At 40.3% G+C, this 19,005-nt stretch overlaps 1 protein-coding gene across 1 annotated transcript in view; it reads right to left on the minus strand.

Moving 5' to 3' along the window:
* The window catches only part of DYNC1I1 (dynein cytoplasmic 1 intermediate chain 1), a 196,675-nt gene that overhangs the window by 163,507 nt on the left and 14,163 nt on the right, over nt 1-19,005 (minus strand). Inside the window, exons 2-4 of the mRNA XM_072851493.1 lie at nt 16,544-16,661; nt 13,888-14,002; nt 11,079-11,169 (exon numbers count right to left, since the gene is read on the minus strand). Coding sequence (XP_072707594.1) covers nt 11,079-11,169; nt 13,888-14,002; nt 16,544-16,651 — 314 coding nt within the window. The 5' untranslated portion in view covers nt 16,652-16,661. The remainder of the gene's footprint in view (nt 1-11,078; nt 11,170-13,887; nt 14,003-16,543; nt 16,662-19,005) is intronic.

A 19,005-nucleotide genomic window follows, 5' to 3' on the forward strand; every position in this document is an offset into this window, starting at 1 on the left:
CTGTGGATTAATTGGAAAATCTGAACTAAGAAACTGTTGGTGAGAAGTTACTGCAGATGTTTAAAAATATATATATATGTGTATAGATAAGCTGCTTGTTTTTATTCCTTTCATTCTAGATTTTTATTCTCTTAATCTTCTCCACTATAATTTTCAATTTCTGATATTTTTTGTACAGTTAAAGTGTGTCTCCAAAGCAAAACACATCAAGAAAAAGAAGACTCAAAGCTACTACTCAGAGATGGAAAAGTACCACTTGCCTCAATTGATGCTTTGCATTTAAGCCACTATTCTGCTGCCATCTGTGCTCTGTTTTGCAGATCTGTTCCACTTTGAAAGGATTGGCAAAAAGAAAATACCTTCCTTGTGCTACTTGTTTTCTGAAGCACATTATAAGCAAGATAGTTATCAGCAGTTAGGGAGGATTTGTGCCTTTCAATAAGATCCTCACTTATGCTTGTAGAGTACTATGCTCTGACACCACCGCGGGTTCTTGTATTCGGAGCTGGGCTGCTAATGATAAAATAAAATGCCATAATACATTCAGTGAGCAAGGAGTTTGGCACCACTGTTGGAGCACAGCCAGATACTTGCATTTGCATTTACACTTCCAAGCAGGCTGACACCTCTGACTTCCAGTCTTCCCCAATAAAAAGAGCAACTATGACCTTCCTGAGCGCAGAGCACTATCTTTCAGCTGCCTGGTAACCATAACAGCCCTTCTCAGAAGGGCGTGAGTTTAAAATGCTCTTCTTTTTTTTTAAGGTATATTTATAAAAAATCATGGACAAATGATATTTAAAACACATGTATATTTCAAAATTATTTTTAAACCAAGGCTATGCTGCTGAATGTACTTAATAATTTTCAAAATCCACTTGACATTTAAATCAGAATGAACAATTCTGGCATGCCTTTAATTGTAAGGACATATCACAGGACCAACACCTTGTTGATTCTCACTTCACAGAATTCCACTAATTAAATTAGCAGTTAAATTCATCCATTCTGCTGAACTTATTTGATATATTTAAAGTTTGTCCTTTGATTCAGGTCTACGTTACAGAATATAGTCTCCTGGCAATGTAATGAACCTTGTCATTCTCACAATTTATATGCTACAGCTACAAAAATCTTAGTCTGCAAATTTATGCTGGTTTGCCAGGAGGGTCACTGTGAGCAGCAGGCTGGATCTGTGAGGACAAAAGGTCAAATAGTTAGAAGCTTCTGCTGAGCCTACGAACTGACATAGATTTACTCTAAGTGCTCGATAGCATGAACGGTCATTTTGAAAGTGCAGTAATAAAAAACATGTTCGGGAGGGGGAAGGCACAAGTTGTTTTGTTCTTGCAGCAAACCCTGAAAATTCTTTTTTTAAAACAATATTTTAATCTTGCTTTTTATACCAAGAGTAAGTCTATGTGGCAAAACAGAACTCAAATGATCACAAATGTAAAGAAAGAACTTGGCAGGAGAAGTTTTACATGTTATCAGCTCCTGCAGATGCTTTAAAGGAACTGCAGTACTCACGTTAGGACACTTTGATCCACAGTCCATGGGTATGCATATAAGGAAAGTCTTCTCATAAACTTCAAGGGGCTTTGGATACAATTGCATAAAAGACAAAGTTACATTTATTAGTCAAATCTAGGAAAGACAATCCATAGCCTTTCAGAGGAGCCAAAGAGGTAACATGAAGGCTGGAACCTACAGTTTTTAGGTCTGGTATTATTCAGCTGAAGAAGAAGGTGAAAGATTTCAGCAAATTTTCATTTTTGGTTCAGTGCTAAAATCCAGTAACTACTAGCTGGAAATAGAGTTGGTGTTTCCCTTCCTTTATACAATCTATTTTGTGCTAGAAATGGCAAAATAATTCCAGAAGGGGATGAGATTTTTGCTACAACTAGGTTGAAACAAGAGCTCACTGTATGAGAGTTATCAAAAATTTTTCACATCAACAGTCAAAATGTCAAAAGTTTTCATGATCCAATTATCTGACTTCTAATAGACAAGCTCAGAAATTATATTCTGGCTTTGAATTATTAAAGTAAATAAGTATAACTAAAATTTCTGAATCAAAATCAGTTTTAAATGGAAAACCAAAATGTTCTGCTTATGAAAATTTCATATGCGATGCTTAGACTGTTTCAAAACTCCTTGAAAAAAAGAAAAAAAGTGATCTGGAGATTTACCAATATCTTTCCAGTGGCAGCAAGTCTGATTTTACAGATTTGAAAAAAATTCCTAAAAAATGAGTTACTGAAATAGCTACTCAGAGCCTCTTTTTATTTTTCCAGTTTAAACATGAAATTGTGAATGGGGATTTTCTGAGGGGCTTTTAAACAGGCTAGTGAAGGAGAAAACATCTACATGCACAAACTGTACCAGTTTAACTATGTTAAACAGTTTAACATAGGAGGTGATCCCACACAATTTAATTAAATCAAGATGAAATTCTGTGCAAGAGAACTGTTTAAGCCGAGCTGGCCTTAGCAAGTAAGTTGTTTTGTTTTAAGAGGATTAGTGTTTTAGTCCCTAAAATCATCTGATTGTCTGACTAAATATATGCATGATATGCCTGGAAATAACTACAGAGAAGTAACTACAGCTGGGCTGATAACCTAAATGGTTAAGTGGGGCTTTATGCATTAGTATTATTTTCTTCTGGATGCAGCTGGGGCTCAGGTTTCCAAGGCATTTTATGAAGCACCCTGGGAATGGCAATCTTTCCTTCTCCTTTAATTTATAGCATGGAGATGCTTGCTAATGAGAAAAATAATCAAAGATCTGGAGGACTGAACTCTATCCATCCTTTAGGAATGAAAGCATGAAAATCCTTAATGATGCCACAGGCTCACATGCTAAAAGGATTGCAGATGATTCTAATTAATACGGACCATTCTGACTTTGTAACTGGCACGCACTGAAAAACACTCCCTACTTTCTAGGTCAGATATACAGACACTTGAAAGCAACTGCCAAATGTCAGTCCCTAAGGTGTCTGCTTATGTTTATAGGCTAAAAAAAAAATTGGCAAGGAGAGGCTTCAGATACCTAGGGCTAAATATACATTGACTATAAAGGAGAAGGGTTGTGGTTCTTCTTATGCAGGGACAAAAGGAGGGGAAACATTGCAAGAAACCTGCCGTCCTCCAGCCTTGTATACTAACCTATGCAGGGCAAGCCATGATGTGTGCAAGCAGCTCAACGCAGCCACTCATAATGAGCAGCCCGTGCTTGTGGAAGGAGGACTGGCCAGCCCTGTTCCTGTCCTGTAAATGGGCTGGGGGTGGGCAGCGTGAGAGATTTGCAGCATCACTTTAAAAAGCAGCAGAGTTCCTAGGGCAAAGATAGCCGAGACAGCCAGGGTCCTCCCGGGCAAGGGGAGGAGGCTGATACCGTCACTCCTTCACAGATGCCAGCACAATTCAGGTCAAGAAGGCTTAAGGCACAATTTGGCCTCTTACACTGTTGGAAACTGTAAGATAAAACACACGTGCCAAGAGATCCTGATGATGGTGTCATGGTAAATTATACAGGAAAAACATTAACAGCTGGGGTGTGTATTTCTGCCTTACCATGTAATAGCAAACATCCCATACCAAGCCCAAACCCACCAAAACGGAGTGGCAACGCCAGCATCCCACGGGTTATCCCATTTGCCTCTAGCCACCAAGCAAACGTTTCTCTTGACTCTCCACTGTGAAAGACTCATGTCTGCATTACACAATGGTCCCTGGGGTTACAATCCTTCTTTTGCTGAATAAAACACCATTCAAGTGAAGGTCACCATAAAGTAGTTATTTTCCCTCAGTCTTTCCTGTAGCTTCCTCAGAGTCTTTACATTGTTCCATGCTTCCCTTTGGCTCAGCCTGTTTATGAAATATGTATGCCACTAAAACAGCCATTTAAAAGCCATTTTGTACATATAAACTGATCTTAAAAAAACCACCATTAAAAAAACCCCCTGCTGCTCATAACTGTTATGTCTGCTACTCCTGAGGCAATACAACACAGGCCCACTTGTACTGGTCGCATTTGAAGAAGGATCCCTATCATTTGTGAACGTGGTAACACAATGAAATGCTGGTAATGCAAAGCTGAGCGGCGATGATGAAACAGTGTCATTGCACAGAACCTGTCAAATGCATTTACTTAATGATAAAGTAGCTAAGCCCTAGGCGATACAGTTATGTTAGCAGTGGTTTTAGCAGATCTTACAGAAACATGATTTTGTTAATGTCTATGAGAGAAGTTCTCTGTAGCTAAAGAGAAGATAGGAAATATGCTGCATGGACTGTAAAAGACAATCTACTACAATAATCCAGCCTTCCCGCATGAATGAAATAGAGACCAGGATTCACCTTCTTCCTTTGCCTTCTTTAGCTGTCTAATTAAACAGCAAAGAAGATATTTACAAGGGAGTATGGCATTCTGATACACTTTCTTCAGCTTGTCAATGCGTTATACTACTGTACTAGGTAAGGAGCTGTTTAAAAATAAAACAGCGAAAATAAAAGCTGAATTGCCAAGTCTGATTCTTCAGGCAAAAAGCCTAAAAAGCACAGAACCTAAAGACTGTGGTGACATTTAGATATACTAATGAGATCAGCAAACAAAATCTTCGTGATTTTAAATATTATGTGGTAAGAACACACTTCTTAACTAGAGATGCCTTTTTTTTTTAACTTGACTGACAGTGAGCAAGATTAAATACAAAACTGTAAAAGGGTAAATACCATAATTACATGCTCTGACTCACTCGGTGCCCAGATGCTCCAGAGCTACCTCTTTCCTTTTGATTGTATATCTGAGAAACAATAAATGTTTGTGTTTGAGAGTCAGACGTGAAGCAATGCAGGATTAACACAATTCTCGTGTGTGTTTAGGTATTGTATTATAAAGCAGAACACCTATGCTGCAGAGAAAAAGGACTGGAATTACATCTGTTTCTCCCTGCACCAGGCCAATACAAACTGAGGGTGGACATCAAAACAGTGAAAGAAAACATATCCTAATGTATGTCTTTTTATACTTCATATATTCTTTTATACAAATGGCTCAAAGTGGCTGTGGTAGATGGAAACAACTCAGAAACACATCTGATGAAAACATACACGAATGTAGACTAGTATTGTCAGCAAACTTCAAAAGAGAATGAGAGAGAAGAAGACATGCTCTTCACTCCCTACCAGTAAGGACATCCAGCCTAATGTGCCAGCTGCTACTATGTTCTCTGGAATACAACTGGGAACACATTCAGAGGTCACAATAACTGCAAGATGGACTGACACAGTGGACAAAAAATGCCAACAGCCAAAGCCAAAGGTGATATTGCTCCTCATAGAAAAGTCCTCCAGCATTACAGACAGCTGTGCTATTTCTAGGATTCCTCATGTACTGTTATTTATCTAGAAATAAAAAACTGTAGTGATGATGAGGCAATCAGGATTCCAACGTGGACTAACTGCTATGGCATATTACTGCTACAAAAAATGGCATATTACTGCTACAAAACCTCTTTGAGAAGTCTGATTTCCCTTTATTTTTTCTTTTCTTTGCTACCCAATGCTACACTCAAACTCATTCTCACTGGAACTTTCATTAAATATTTACAGCTCCATCTAAATAAGGACTGATCCTGCTTTACTGCAAGTAAACTTCACATGCTGACGGAAGCTATCCAATTTCAGTGCATCAAACACATTTCAAAAACTGCGATACCACTGGTATGACACATAATTCAGGTAAGAAAGACATAAGCAAAGTATTATATAGTGCCCTAATCCAAGCAAGAACAATAATTATAGAATGAGTAGCTGCAGCCAGACAAAACCACCAAAACCAATGGACTGTGAGGAAACAGTACAAAATAAGCCACCTTGCATTATTTTACAGCAGATAAAACACCACACTGAAGTAACCATTCTCTGAAAGAAGCTACCAGAAGATGAAGAATGCTTCCTATCATCTTTGTCTTTATGGGAGCCCATAAAATAATCAGGTATCTAAATGTATGGGCAGCAAAATATGCAAGTTCGAAAGTAAAAGAGCACAGATGAAGCTGTTGCAGAAAGAAAGGCAACCATTAACCTTTATGTGTCCCAGACAGATGGGCCTGGTGCAGCTTACTGAACAGATGGAAGGTGGGAAACCTTATCCGCAGTCTAATGGGGTTCTCATGTTCCAGTACAAAATGCACACGGGGAAGTGCTGCATGCATGGGACTTGACTGCACGCACACTCACGCGACCCAGCTCAACAATAAGTGGGATGCTACTGTGCAAACCTACCACTGCAGGGTAATAAAGCTATATCTGGGAGCATATAGGAACAGTGAAGGATACAGGGAAAAAATGGGCCACACAGATAAATCACACCTTGGTCCACAAATGCAACTCCTCCAAGTGTGCAATATGCCAGGGCGAACACACAGACACCCTGCGGGTAATACAAGAATACATACCAATGCAGGCTAGCATTAGCACATCAGAGCTACCCAACCACAGGAGCGCATCCTTCCAGCACAGATACATTTCTGCTATCTTATGTTGAGGCAGCATGCAAAGCGCGGACTGACCCTAGTGCTCTGGCTCTACCTGTGACAGGACACTGGGGCTTTTTCCAGAGAGCTGGCTCAGCCCAGAAGACCTGGTATTGCACTGCCTGGCTCTGAAGCACTGTACAAGGTCTGTCCTTGTGTACTCTCCCAGATGACACAAACATGCTATTCATGGGTGTGCGTGGTGAGAAGATGAGATCTATGAATGTCTAAGGTATGTTAAGTAGTAAAACATGCCTCCCCGTGGGCACTGTTTCATGCCAGTTGTACTGTGATAGCTAGCATCCTCTCTGGCACACTAAGGTAGTGAAAGTTCAGAGTATCTACTAGGGAGGGCTGAGATGCACATAGTTATCATGAAGAGGCTCCATATTGATAGTCTTGAAGAGGCAAATTTGTGTTTCACACCATGTTACAGCACAGAAGCTCTCAGCAAATGCCTTTAACTCAGCCCCTTTCTTCACAGCATTTACTCAGATCTAGTTAGCTGAAATCTACATTTCAGTTGTGCATGTCTGTATAAGCTGACCATCAGCAACAGGACACTGGGCATCAATGTCCCTAAACAAAATACTTATCCTGAAAGAGCCAGGCATACTCTATTCCAAGGAGAATCTTCATGGGATCCTGCAACACTGTCTTGTGGAAAATGAGTCATGTCTGAATACATCATAACAGAAAGCCCTGTGAACCAATAACCCATCTATCTAAGGACAGGTAACTGTTCAGGCTGTGATGCCATTTTCCTGTCCTATCTGTGTAGCACAAGCAATACTGCCACCAGAAAAGTGAAGTGGGGTGTGCAAAGCAACGTGGAGATAGGCAAGTTGCTCTCTGTGCAGCAACAGGGCTCTAATGAATTGTTCAGAGCAACCTGATAACTAAGAGCAGCACATACCCAACCTATTTCTTAAGCGCACAGTTCTGGTATAATCTTCCAGAATCTGCCTACCCAGAATTGATCCCCAAGACCACCAAAAAAAAAAGTTGAGTCTCCTGTCCAACTGAAAGTATTCAAAGAAAACGGTCAGTAGTTTCTAGCACCGTTATTCATCTAACATCTGCTCATTCTTACTGTTGCTGTTATGGCTCAGGGGGAAGCTGGAACGGTCCCAAAACCTAGTGTTATCCCTAGTGAAAAGGCTATGACAAATAGCAACATGATACTAAAGGTCAAGCAGCAAAAAACCCCATAAAAACCTGGGCTGCACAGGACAGAAATGATTCCATAATTTAGGGCTATTACACAGCCCGCCCCACACCTTCTCCTAATAAGCTTAATGGCATCAGGGAAAAGACAACGTTGCTCTAGCTGTTGTGCTGGAGATAATGGACAATGGTCCTGCAGGATAGCAGCACTACTGCTCTATAGATCGTACGGCAGAAGGGACCATTGTGACCATGCAGCTTTTCTTCCCGTGCAACAAAAAAGCTGTACGACTTTTCTGAATGAATTATTGTTTGACCTATTATCTGCCTGCTGGGCAGGCACATTATCGTGAATGAGAAAGGTCCAGTGATAGAAGATCCTATAGAGTCTTTAGGCAAATTGCTTTAGTGATTAATTTGTCTCACCATTAAAATTTTACAAAGTTTTTCTGGTTTTATATTTGTCCAGTTTCAATGCCAAACAATTTGCTGCTCTTACACGTTACCTGCTGGAGCCCTTTTGCTCCCCATATAACTACTACACTTGGTGAGCAAGTTACCAGTTAGTTTTCATCTCGCACGGTAAGGTAGAGTGAGGTCTGTGGTTCCAGGATAACAACTACTTAACACTGTCCAAACTCTCTCCAAATTGTCAGTTGTCCTTCCTGAAAAGTGGATGTCAGAAACCTGTATTTCTGGCTAAACTATGTTCACCGTTCTGTAAGAAATCACAGGTGCTTGCCAATCAAAACATACCTCAGACACACTTGGCAATATTAAGACCGATATATTAAGTCCGACAACTACGTGAAGTGCCAACAACTCACAGAAGTATGAACCCAACCTAGTTCTGCACCAGAAACTGCTGCCTCAAAAGAGAATGTATGAAGTTCTCTTGCTTTCTTCAAAGCTTTCAACAGGGCCTCTCTCCTGTAGTGAACCAAAATCTATGACTTCACAGTTTTTTTTTTTTAATATCCATATTTTCCTCTGGAGAACACCTCAGCAATGAGTAATCAGACTGCATGCAGGATTTCTGCCAGCCTGTGTGAGCTCGTTATTTCTGCAGCAGTGTTAGCAGCAACAACAGACGAGCCGTGATCTCCGAGACTGGGGCATTAGCAGCTTTGGAACTAATCTGCTCTCCTCTAATGCCTGTGCTCAGTCTACCATTGTACAGCAAGTTTGCAGCAGAATGGTGAAAAGGGGAATATCTTACAAGCGCGATGGCATGAGAGGGGATCTGGGCAAAGTGTGCTCTATCACAGAGAGCGAAATGGAAGGATACATTAAAATGAAGCAGAGTAACCTTCCTTATACAGATAAACAGGCATTCATATATGCAGTAGCCAAAGTAAGTCAGAAGTATGGTCTAGGCATCTCTCAGAGAGCAAACAGCTGAGGTGGTTTCATCGTGTTTACCCGCTGTGATGACAGGTCTACCAACACCTTCCTCTCCAAGTTCAACTGCTCTATCACACATGCTTGAGTGTACTCATTCACACAACCACACACTGAGCACATCCACCTGCACCCTGTGACAAACTAATTGCCACCCAGTGCTATCCACAGGTTACAGAGCTTCCCCAAGGCCTGGACTAGACATCATCGAATTTCCATTACCACAAACCAATCACTCCAGGCAAACACCCTGGCACACAACACAGCCCTTTCAATACCAGAGAGGATGGCAAGTAAACTGGTGGACTACAACCAAGGTCTTGGGATTCCCACTGAATTCCTAGTATGGCCACAAGAAGCCAGGAAATGGATCCAAAACGAAAGCCCACAATGCAGTATGTCGTGAGCTTTGAAGAAGAGGACAAACTCTGTTCTCCTCTGTAAGGACACGTGGTCATGTACTCTCATTGCTTGTTGCTGACAGAGAGTCAAAGTGCTAGCATAGGTCACAGTAAAATAAATTCTTCCAAGGGCATTTCACTACCTTAACAATAAAAAAGTTACACCATTAAGGTTCAGAAGAAAACCAGGACTTTAGAAGTCTCCAGCCAGCATTGTCATAGCTTCATGTAGGACTGTGGGAAATAACTTTATCCTGAACAGCAGGCTATACTTTGCTTAAAAACAATTTTTGTTCTGCTCAAAGTACTTTGATTTGCTGAAGTCTACCACATTTATTTATGAATGTAGCATTACACTATTTTCTGTGTTTTGAACTGCCATGTCTTACAGGCGAGGGCTTTTCTACTTAACAACTTCCATTTCTTCTAGAGCATTGACCTGGGAGAAGGGCTGAGCAGATTTCAGCAGCAGCTGTGCAACCTTCACATCACAACATCTGCATCCGGCTGAAGGGGGACACAATATAATTTCAGCTTACAGAAGTGTGATTTGTCTAAGCAGAAGGCTGGTGTGGTATGAAATCTGGTGACCTGAAGCTCTGTGACGTTAGTGTTGATGTCTGTAGAGGTACGGTGTCTACTCCTGACAACTGCTAACTACAGAGAGCAATCACTGTGTTTTCAAGCGATTAGCAGAGTCTTGGCTCATAGATTTGGATGAGCTGGCAGCTCAGCTTTATGTTGAATTAGTATGATACAAAAAGACCTTTTAGGACCTGTGTTTTATATTTCTCAAAATATACAATAAAGTTGCTTGGACCTCTTCTTACATAAACATATGCTCCTTTACCAGCAGCATCCTCCTTTCTTTTCTACTCCAGAGTAGGAATTATTTTGTGATTGCCACTTCATTTCCTATTTCAGCCGTACGAACAAAGATAAGGTTGCTCTTGTGCCCATCCTTTACACACACCCCACCACCCCTTTCCAACAAGAAGAGAGCTGCTTCCCTCCCATTCTGCACAAAACTCTGATTCCCGCAGTTTCCAAGGCAGAATTGCCAGTGGGTCCCGGGGTGTTTCAGCCTGTTTCTGTACAAGCTCTTCCCTGCCACTGTCAGTGGCACGCACTGCGATGAGCAGCCACACAAGAACCCGAGGCAGCCTGGCATTACACCTGGGAGGACCTCAAAGGGGACTGGTTCTGTGAACAGAGGTAACTCCCATCAGTAACGGGTTCTACCACTGGGCACTTCCCTCTGGTTTTAGTGTATATCCACACAGAATTAACAGCTTTCTGTGGGCCATTTTAGAAGTATAAATTCAGCTCTTGCTTCCAATATGAGGTGTGGGGCTCATAGCTTAAGATCCGCTTGCTGCGTGCATTTATTTACCTCACATCTGAGCCCAGTCTTACTGGATGGTAACACACAGTGGAAAATGCAGAAACAAAAGTACATGTTAGATACGGCACGTTCTCATTTACAGAAGCAAAGGTAAAAATAGGAAAGTAAGAGCAAAGTGAAAAAAACACATTTATTCAACGCTATCAACTCTGTGTCTTACCTTCCTATGGGTCCCAGATCTCCCGAGTCCTGGCTGCCTGCGTCACTGGGTGTGCTCACTGATTTCGAAGAGGGAGACATAGGGGTTGGGACTAAATAATGAAAATAACAGGTATCCCATGTTAACACATGCAGCGACTGCACTGATGAAGAGCAGTGTCAGACAAATCAAAACCAATGGACCAAAATGATAGTGGATGAATGAGTAGGAGAGTTTGAAATGGTGAAAGCAAATAAGGAAGGAAAGAAAAAGAAAAGGAAGAGAGTCAAGTGAATTTTAAGTCTTTTGGAAGTGTTAAAACTGACATGAATTTAGACAGGACTGAAAGCCCAATAGGAATCTACAGCTAATCAATGGAGGAGATATCTGTGGAAATAAAATGGCACTTTTTTTCTTGGGTATAGTTTAAAGTTGACTTGCAAAAGATTTTGAAAGTGTGGAGAAATATCAGGGGCTTATCTTGTCAAAAAACTAAGTGAACTCTTCTGGTGAAGTCAAGTAGGCAACAGAACAAGCACACTTTTCAAATCTTGAATTTAAATCAAAAGCCAGTGTCCATTAGATATGGTCTAAGGCTGCAATGTGGATATGACATCAAAAATAAAAGCTAAATAAGGAAATCCAGCTAAGTTAAAATCATTTCCCAAAGATGGTGAGAATACATATTAGTTTGCTCAGCGATCATGTTTTCTTAAGTAATTTAGGTCATATGAAGTTTCCATTTTGGGTGGGACATGATTTCAACACTCAAGGAAAAAATTCCCTTGGTTTAGATGCTATTTGCCCAAGTTCTAGAAATTATTTTCTCTTTGGCTTGCCAGGGCTTTTGAAGCATATTTCATGCAAAGGCAGTTTTGTTTCCCGAAACAGGAAAGGAAGTTCATAGCTCAAGGTCAGCCCGAGTTAAAGCTCTTCAGCAAGGAAATAATAAATAAAAAAGTAAAAATATCCTGATTTCTTTTAAAATGGTTTCTCAAAAATATCTAAAAGGCAGAGATGGCTCCAGTCAAGATATAAAACAAGTATTCTTCAAAGCAGCCGCATTGAATAAAACACAAAAAGGGGTTTTAATGCAAGAGCAAAGTTTCCCATTTGGTTTAAATCATGTGCATTTCCTTTTATAGGTTTAACAGAGTAAAACTTTAAACTATTTTGTTATGCTCTATAATGTATAATGACAGACCTGTCAAGAGATTTGGATTTTCCATGTGGTCAACGATTTCATGCAGATTCCCACTAGAGACTGTCACAGAAATGACTGCAGCATGAAAAGTGAATTCATTTTCATGACAGCCCTTTGGCAGGTTACAGGTATGTCGTGGCTGTTTATGTATTCCATATTCACAGTGGGATCTGGGTATCATATGTGTATGTGAAGGCAGAATTAAAGCCTCCTTTGTATATTAATTGTGAGTGTATATACAGGGAATGAAAGAGGACAAAATGCTATTGTTTAACTAAAACAAATCATCCTGTATGTGAATTTTCATGTTCTTTTGATAGTATCAAACACAAAATAATTAACTAAGAGAACTGATAATTTGCAACATTAATATATGTGTTTAGTTAATAATACGATGAGGAAATATATCCTCATTTTTAGATAAAAATGAGTATTTTAAATGCTAGAACATTAAAAATGTATCTGATTTTATAATATCACAGTATAATTTACAAAACGTATTTTATGATACATAAGAATAACCTAACCATTACTTGTCACACAATTCTTCTGAGAAGTGGTATTGAAAAGCTTCAGTCACTATATCATAACTTATAAAAATAGTAACTTTTATCAATAAGTGTTGGTTGATGCAAGTTACGAATGGAAATCCCAATTCAGAATGTTACAATCTACTTGCATATGCACCCAAGCATCTGTTAAGGTGCTTTCCTAAATCAAGGCTTTAGTATTTTGTCAAATTTGGAGTTTTTCCTAAATATTACGGGCAAGAATATCTAGGGGTAAAATCCTAAATTCATCCCCAATGAATTTAATGACAAGGCTTGGTACCTCCAGAGGTGCAAATATTTCAGCTAAAATAGTGACAGTGATTCTGGATTCAAGGGAGAAGAAAGCACAGGAAGGAAGGAAGGAAGGAAGGAAGGAAGGAAGGAAGGAAGGAAGGAAATTTCTCACTTTAGGGCCACCCAATAAGTGAGACAGAATTTAATCAAGGTAACCAATATTCAGAAATTATAAACTTTGCCACATGTATTTTTAAACTGAGGACTTCAGATTCTAGAACTGAAACATCAAAACCAAAAAAGACGTCGAGTACATGAAACCAGATCTAAAATCTACAATAATGATCTGATGATAAGCTTTTTGCTAGTTGTGATTTGTCTTTTTATTTCCCCTCTCCAGTTTTGCTTGATTTTAAAAGAAAATCAATGGGAGTTCCCACATGACTATGCTCCTCCTTCCTTACCGATGCTTAATCTGAATTTTTGAAACAAAACTTGGGGCTAGTGAAGTATAGCATTTATAATATTATTTTGTGGGTCATCAGATAGGTGTGAGAGAAGATAAAACAGTCCATCAGAAAAGAAATCACTGCTGGTATGCAAAACCAACCTGCATTACGTTCACAAAAATTTCCTGAAGAAATGAAACAGATGTTTTTGGCAATGACAAGTACTCAAAATGCCATGAGCTGGTATATGTGAATGGTATGGCAGGCATTCAAACAGAAGAGTTCACTTCACTCATACAGCCAAAAATCAAAAAAGCCAAGCATGCTTTAATAGAAAGAATGCATTCATTGTGGCAGAGCTGAATGCTTTACAGTGTGCTTCTCTTAAATACCTAGAGGTGGTTCTGGGGATATACCAATGCTCTGCAACAAAGCTTCTGTCTCTCTTCTTTTGCGGTCTAGGTCAGAATCTTCCTGAGCTGGCTCCTTCTTTTGCTGTAGATCAGCCTGAGTTAAAACAAAAAAACCCAGAAAAGTTTCATCCGCATATAATCAGCTCTAGCAATTAAGTGTGTGGAAAATATTTATATGCACCACTCCTTAGGTACACTTTGAAATTCATTTAGATACGTTTACATCATTTATAACTTAGATAATTTATACTCTGTATATCAGTAACAATATTTTTCCCTGCATGCATGGGAAAACTGATCTTTGCAAGTATATTTGCAAGGATTTTTACAGTACAATGATGGACATCTTCTGCCTCTCACTCATCAGATGCAATTTATTCAGCTAATATAAAAGCTGACCATAGGATAACAGATTCCATTACCTTGAATAAAAATGGCCCCTTCCTACTTACTCAAGAATCAAGAAATAAAAGTCCATCGCACTTCAGTGATGTAGCTTAAGGGCCTAGATTTGGTCCCAGGCACTTGTTGGCAATAAAAATACTTTCTCATAAATGTCAACATCTAACAGGAGCAAAGAAAAGGACTAATGTGTCTAAAATAGGATTTTGGCAGCCCTGGGCACTAACAGCCAAAACTAATGGTCCACAAGACCCCTCCCTCTTTGCTTAGATATCTATATCTACTTGGAGCTTCCACACATTAGCCTCCTCCCCCTCTGGTCTTCTACTGGGACCTAGAAACAAGAGGAGCAACATCTGCATTAGCCAGAATCCCTTACATTTGGCTCATAATTCCCCTACAATTTAGTAACATAGAAGGAAAACACCGGTACCCCAGCCTCGTGGTTAGAGCACTCCCTTGAAAGAAACAGGCTTGCAGCCCTTCTCCCAAGCAGATGAGGGAACTGAACCCACGTCCCACTTTGTAGTCTAGTGCAGTAACCAGTAATGCAAGTAAAACAAAATGCAAGTGGTCGTGTCTATCATTTTATCCTGTTTTAAATACAGCAATCCCAGCATAGTTCTTATAGAGAATGTCTGGCGGCATCTGCCTATATACTTTGGATCCGAAGGTTGCTTCTATATCGACTGATCCTATCTAACCTCCACACAGAGAGGTTTTCCTTTCTGCTGAAACCAGAGTGTGGGGCACAGGGGACTCGCACAGTGCCTCAGCCTGGTGTTGATGTTGGTGCAAGCACAACAGAAAACCTTGAATTTCAGAAGCATCCCCATGTTCTCCAGTTTGGACATGGCCAGGATGCAGAAGAACATTGCTTTTACAGACAACGACAACATTCAGGCATATTCCTGTGCTCAGCTCTTCCCTGAAGTATCTTACAGTACATAGGGTTGTAGACAACTCTTCTGCACCACTGTACACAGCTAAGCACCTAAGTGAATGTTACACTTCACTCCTGGAGGCCATCAGGCATACCAGTGCACCCCGTTTACCGTGCCACTGTTAGGCACCGCGGCATAATCTGTAGAGCTGGGTGTCCCGAGCTGGATCTGGCTATCGGGGCCAATGGAAAGTTCCAACCACCACAAGATCTCCACGAGGCATGAAATCAGAGGCAGGGGACAAAGGAAAGGACTTAATAGCTTCCTCGAGCCATTAGCTTGGCTCCCTTCCCTCTAATTCATTAACAGCCTAGTAATGAACACTGAAAATGTTAACATTTAAAGTTCTGCTTACAGAGGACTCCCCTAGTGACTCCAGGAGCCTCACTGGGGGGTGTGCTGGTAATTGCACAAAAATGGCTCAAATGAAAAAAGATTAAAAAGACAGCCAAAACTGGAACGCCGATTTCTTGGATCACATCACATTTCCACAGTAATTCCATGAAATTCATGTACAATATTGAAGTGTCAGTTTAAAAGGAAACCAGTTATTAGTAAAGGATAACAGGTGCTTTAAACTATGGTAAGCGTTGACATTTGAAGGAAAGGAAACATAATCACTTAATGCTTCTCTGACTTTGCATGAAAATGAATATCCACTCCCTGTCAATTCTCACCTCTGTTCCACTAAGTGACTGAATAAAAAGAAGTACAAATCCCTTAATGAAAAACCTAATGCATATTGTCAAGGACAAATAAACTAATATGTCAATCAAACTTTAACAGAACTGAAAGATGCACCCGTGCCAGAAGATGAAAATGCAATTGCAATTATGTTTTCCTTTACTGGAGAATAATAATTGTAAATCTGTTACCTTAGCTAGTAATCAAACTAGTCTTCGGAGTACAAAAATACATATTTAGATTGTAATGGCTTGAAAAAAATGTAAGCCCTCTTTCTGTCTTTCCCCACTCTCCACTCCCTTTCCATTGAAGGAGAGCCCAGGAAAAAGCATTGTGGCAAATCAATTTTTCTTTCCACACACACATACACATCATGTTGTCTAAACTGTTGTCATCTGACAGTGCCTTGGTTTTAAAAGCAATTCCCTCACCCCAACTTTCTTGACTAAAAATAAGCATTTTGATTTTAAGGTTAGACTGATGTGGGTTTGAGGATCTCATTCCACATGACAGATACCTTGGGGTATACAATACTGAGATGTCAAAACCTCAGCAAGCCCCTTCTGCAAGCATGAGCTATCTAAAAGGTGCTTTTGCATATTTACCTCTTTCTTCTTCCTTTCTTCCTCCTTCCGTTTCTTTTCTTCTCTTATCTGAGCCAAACGCTGCTTTTTGCGCTCAAGTTCTGCTTTTAAATCGCTTTTGTCTGACATTTTGACTCTGCTGGAAACAAAATTATGGAAACTGAGGTGAAAACAGAATTAAATGTTTTCCCTATTTAGTGAGAAAAGATACTTAATTATATCAAAAATAGTGCTTCTAGAATTGCTACAAATATACTTCTATATAAACGCTGGCCCTCGGACTACACTGACATTGTAGAAAGCAGGATATTTGTTTTGCAATTTTTATTTCTGCAGCTCTGCCAGACTGTAGGACCCAGATCCATAAATGGATTTCAGTTTTAAGTACGAGACCTAGATCTGCCCCAAACAGCCCCATATATCTTAGACAAGCAACAATTTTACTCGCAAAAACTGGAAACATGATAGCTCTTGCTTCTGCACTTGCCTTGAACGGCTGCCATCCCAGGATCCCCTCCCGTTCCACTGGCCACCAGCTCCATCTCAGTCTCCTTCATGTATTCACCCCTCCAGGGAGAACTCTCACCAAGCTACAGGCTATCCTGCACAGGAATCTCCTCCACCCTTTCCAGGGAAACCTGGGCCATTCCCCCAAAAAGCTGCAGACAAGGCACAAAGCCAGGCAACTCAGCAAACCTGAGCTTCTCTGTAACGAAGCAGCACATTGCTCCACCAACAGTCTCGTGCTCAGATCATCTTTCCAAGAGGCAGGAGACATGCCTAATATTCCTGATTTGACTCCAATCATACAAACTTTGCAAAAGCATTTCTTCTGAGCTACTGAAAGACCTCCCCCACCGTTTAGTCTTAAACACAATTCTCTGTAGGACAGTGATGTGAAGCCATGTACACTCTTTGTGTTTTAAATCTCTGTGAACCTATGCTGTTGTTACGTGAGCCTTGAAAATGAAGGGTAGAGAGATAAAAAGTCACATCATACAGAAATAGAGCCAGATCTCTAAAGAACATATGATATCAATCTTTTTCTACAGTTTTAAAGCCCCACCAGTGTTGCACAAATCTATAACAAGTCACGGATAATTATTTATTTTCTAACATCATCACCATCATAGGCTGTCATCTAACTGTATCAATAGTGATTTTCTTATTAGCACTTTACTGTAAAGACAGTCCTGACCAATATAGACATTCATGAAAAGAGTTAACTGTGCCTCTCTTATTACTTCACACATCGCTGACCACATCCAGCACTGCAACTCAGAATCAATCAGATCAATGGCAGTGCCATGTATACGCAATGGAAGTCTATGGTTTGCTTGATGCATGGGAAATTTAAATGGCAACTCTCTGTTAACAGTAATGAGAACTCCACCCACATCACTGACCGGACAGTAAATCTACATGCTAAAAATCATATGGCACTTTCATCCACCATAAATTCCGCTGCAGTCATCAGCTTCCTGCTCAAAATGATAAAGGCATATTTAATCCATTATATGGAGGATATTGCCAACAAAACACCACCTGCACATTAAAGGCAATTTTGGCCCCAAATGCTTTGTTGTCTTTGCAAGCATTTTCCTTTAATGAAAGAAAAGAATAATAAGTGGAATCAGAAGAGGAAACCATTCAATGAAAATGGCAGGCACAAGAGCAGCATGAGGGATGCCAAAGGGGCCTGCATAGCTGTATCTGTGTGTGGACCATACCACGGATGCTAACACTTGCCAGTCAAACTCCCAGCTGAAGCCCACCAGCAGGAGTTACACCAGTCCGGCTCACACCGTCACAGACTCTGCACTTACTTCAGCAGAGCTGCCCGTCCTGGCAAGGTACCCTGCAGCCCTTTCAAGGCCTGGGGACTCCCAGTTCAATCCACAACAACTCACAGTAAATGGTATAGCTAGGAAGAACATTAAACTTTAACAAACTGGACCACTGGGTGCACTGGCTGTAGGCAGAGGACCATCATTTCTTTATTCCTTCATCACTCTGGTCCTATTCGTGATGATATTGTTTTCAATTTGAGAAAGAGAAATCAAAACTGTCAGAAAAACTGCATTTGATATCAATAAAACTAAGCAGTAGCACCTTAACCAACATTAATCTCTGTGATCAGTTGACGTCAGTGAGCTATTTTTCACATGAGAAATGCCCGGAGAAGAAAACAAGCTTTTTAATGGCAGTGTAGGTAGTATTCTGCCTACCAATCTACTCAGGATTTGTGGGTCTCTCTCAGATATGGTTGAAATCCCATTTGAAGTAATTTTCCTAATCTGTTGCACACATTTGAATTCTGATTATGAAGTTCTCCCTCAGAGCCCTTTGGACTAGATAGAGTTTTTGCATCCTTTTAGTTCTGCAGTTTGGCAACAGAGAGCGAGCTCCTGTTTCTATGCAGAAAACATGCAAATGCATTTTAAGGCTCATGACAGAAACCCTGAGGGTTTGGCATCCCTTTC

Source organism: Ciconia boyciana, chromosome 2, assembly GCF_034638445.1.
Source record: "Ciconia boyciana chromosome 2, ASM3463844v1, whole genome shotgun sequence".
In the NCBI taxonomy this organism is placed as follows: Eukaryota; Metazoa; Chordata; class Aves; order Ciconiiformes; family Ciconiidae; genus Ciconia; species Ciconia boyciana.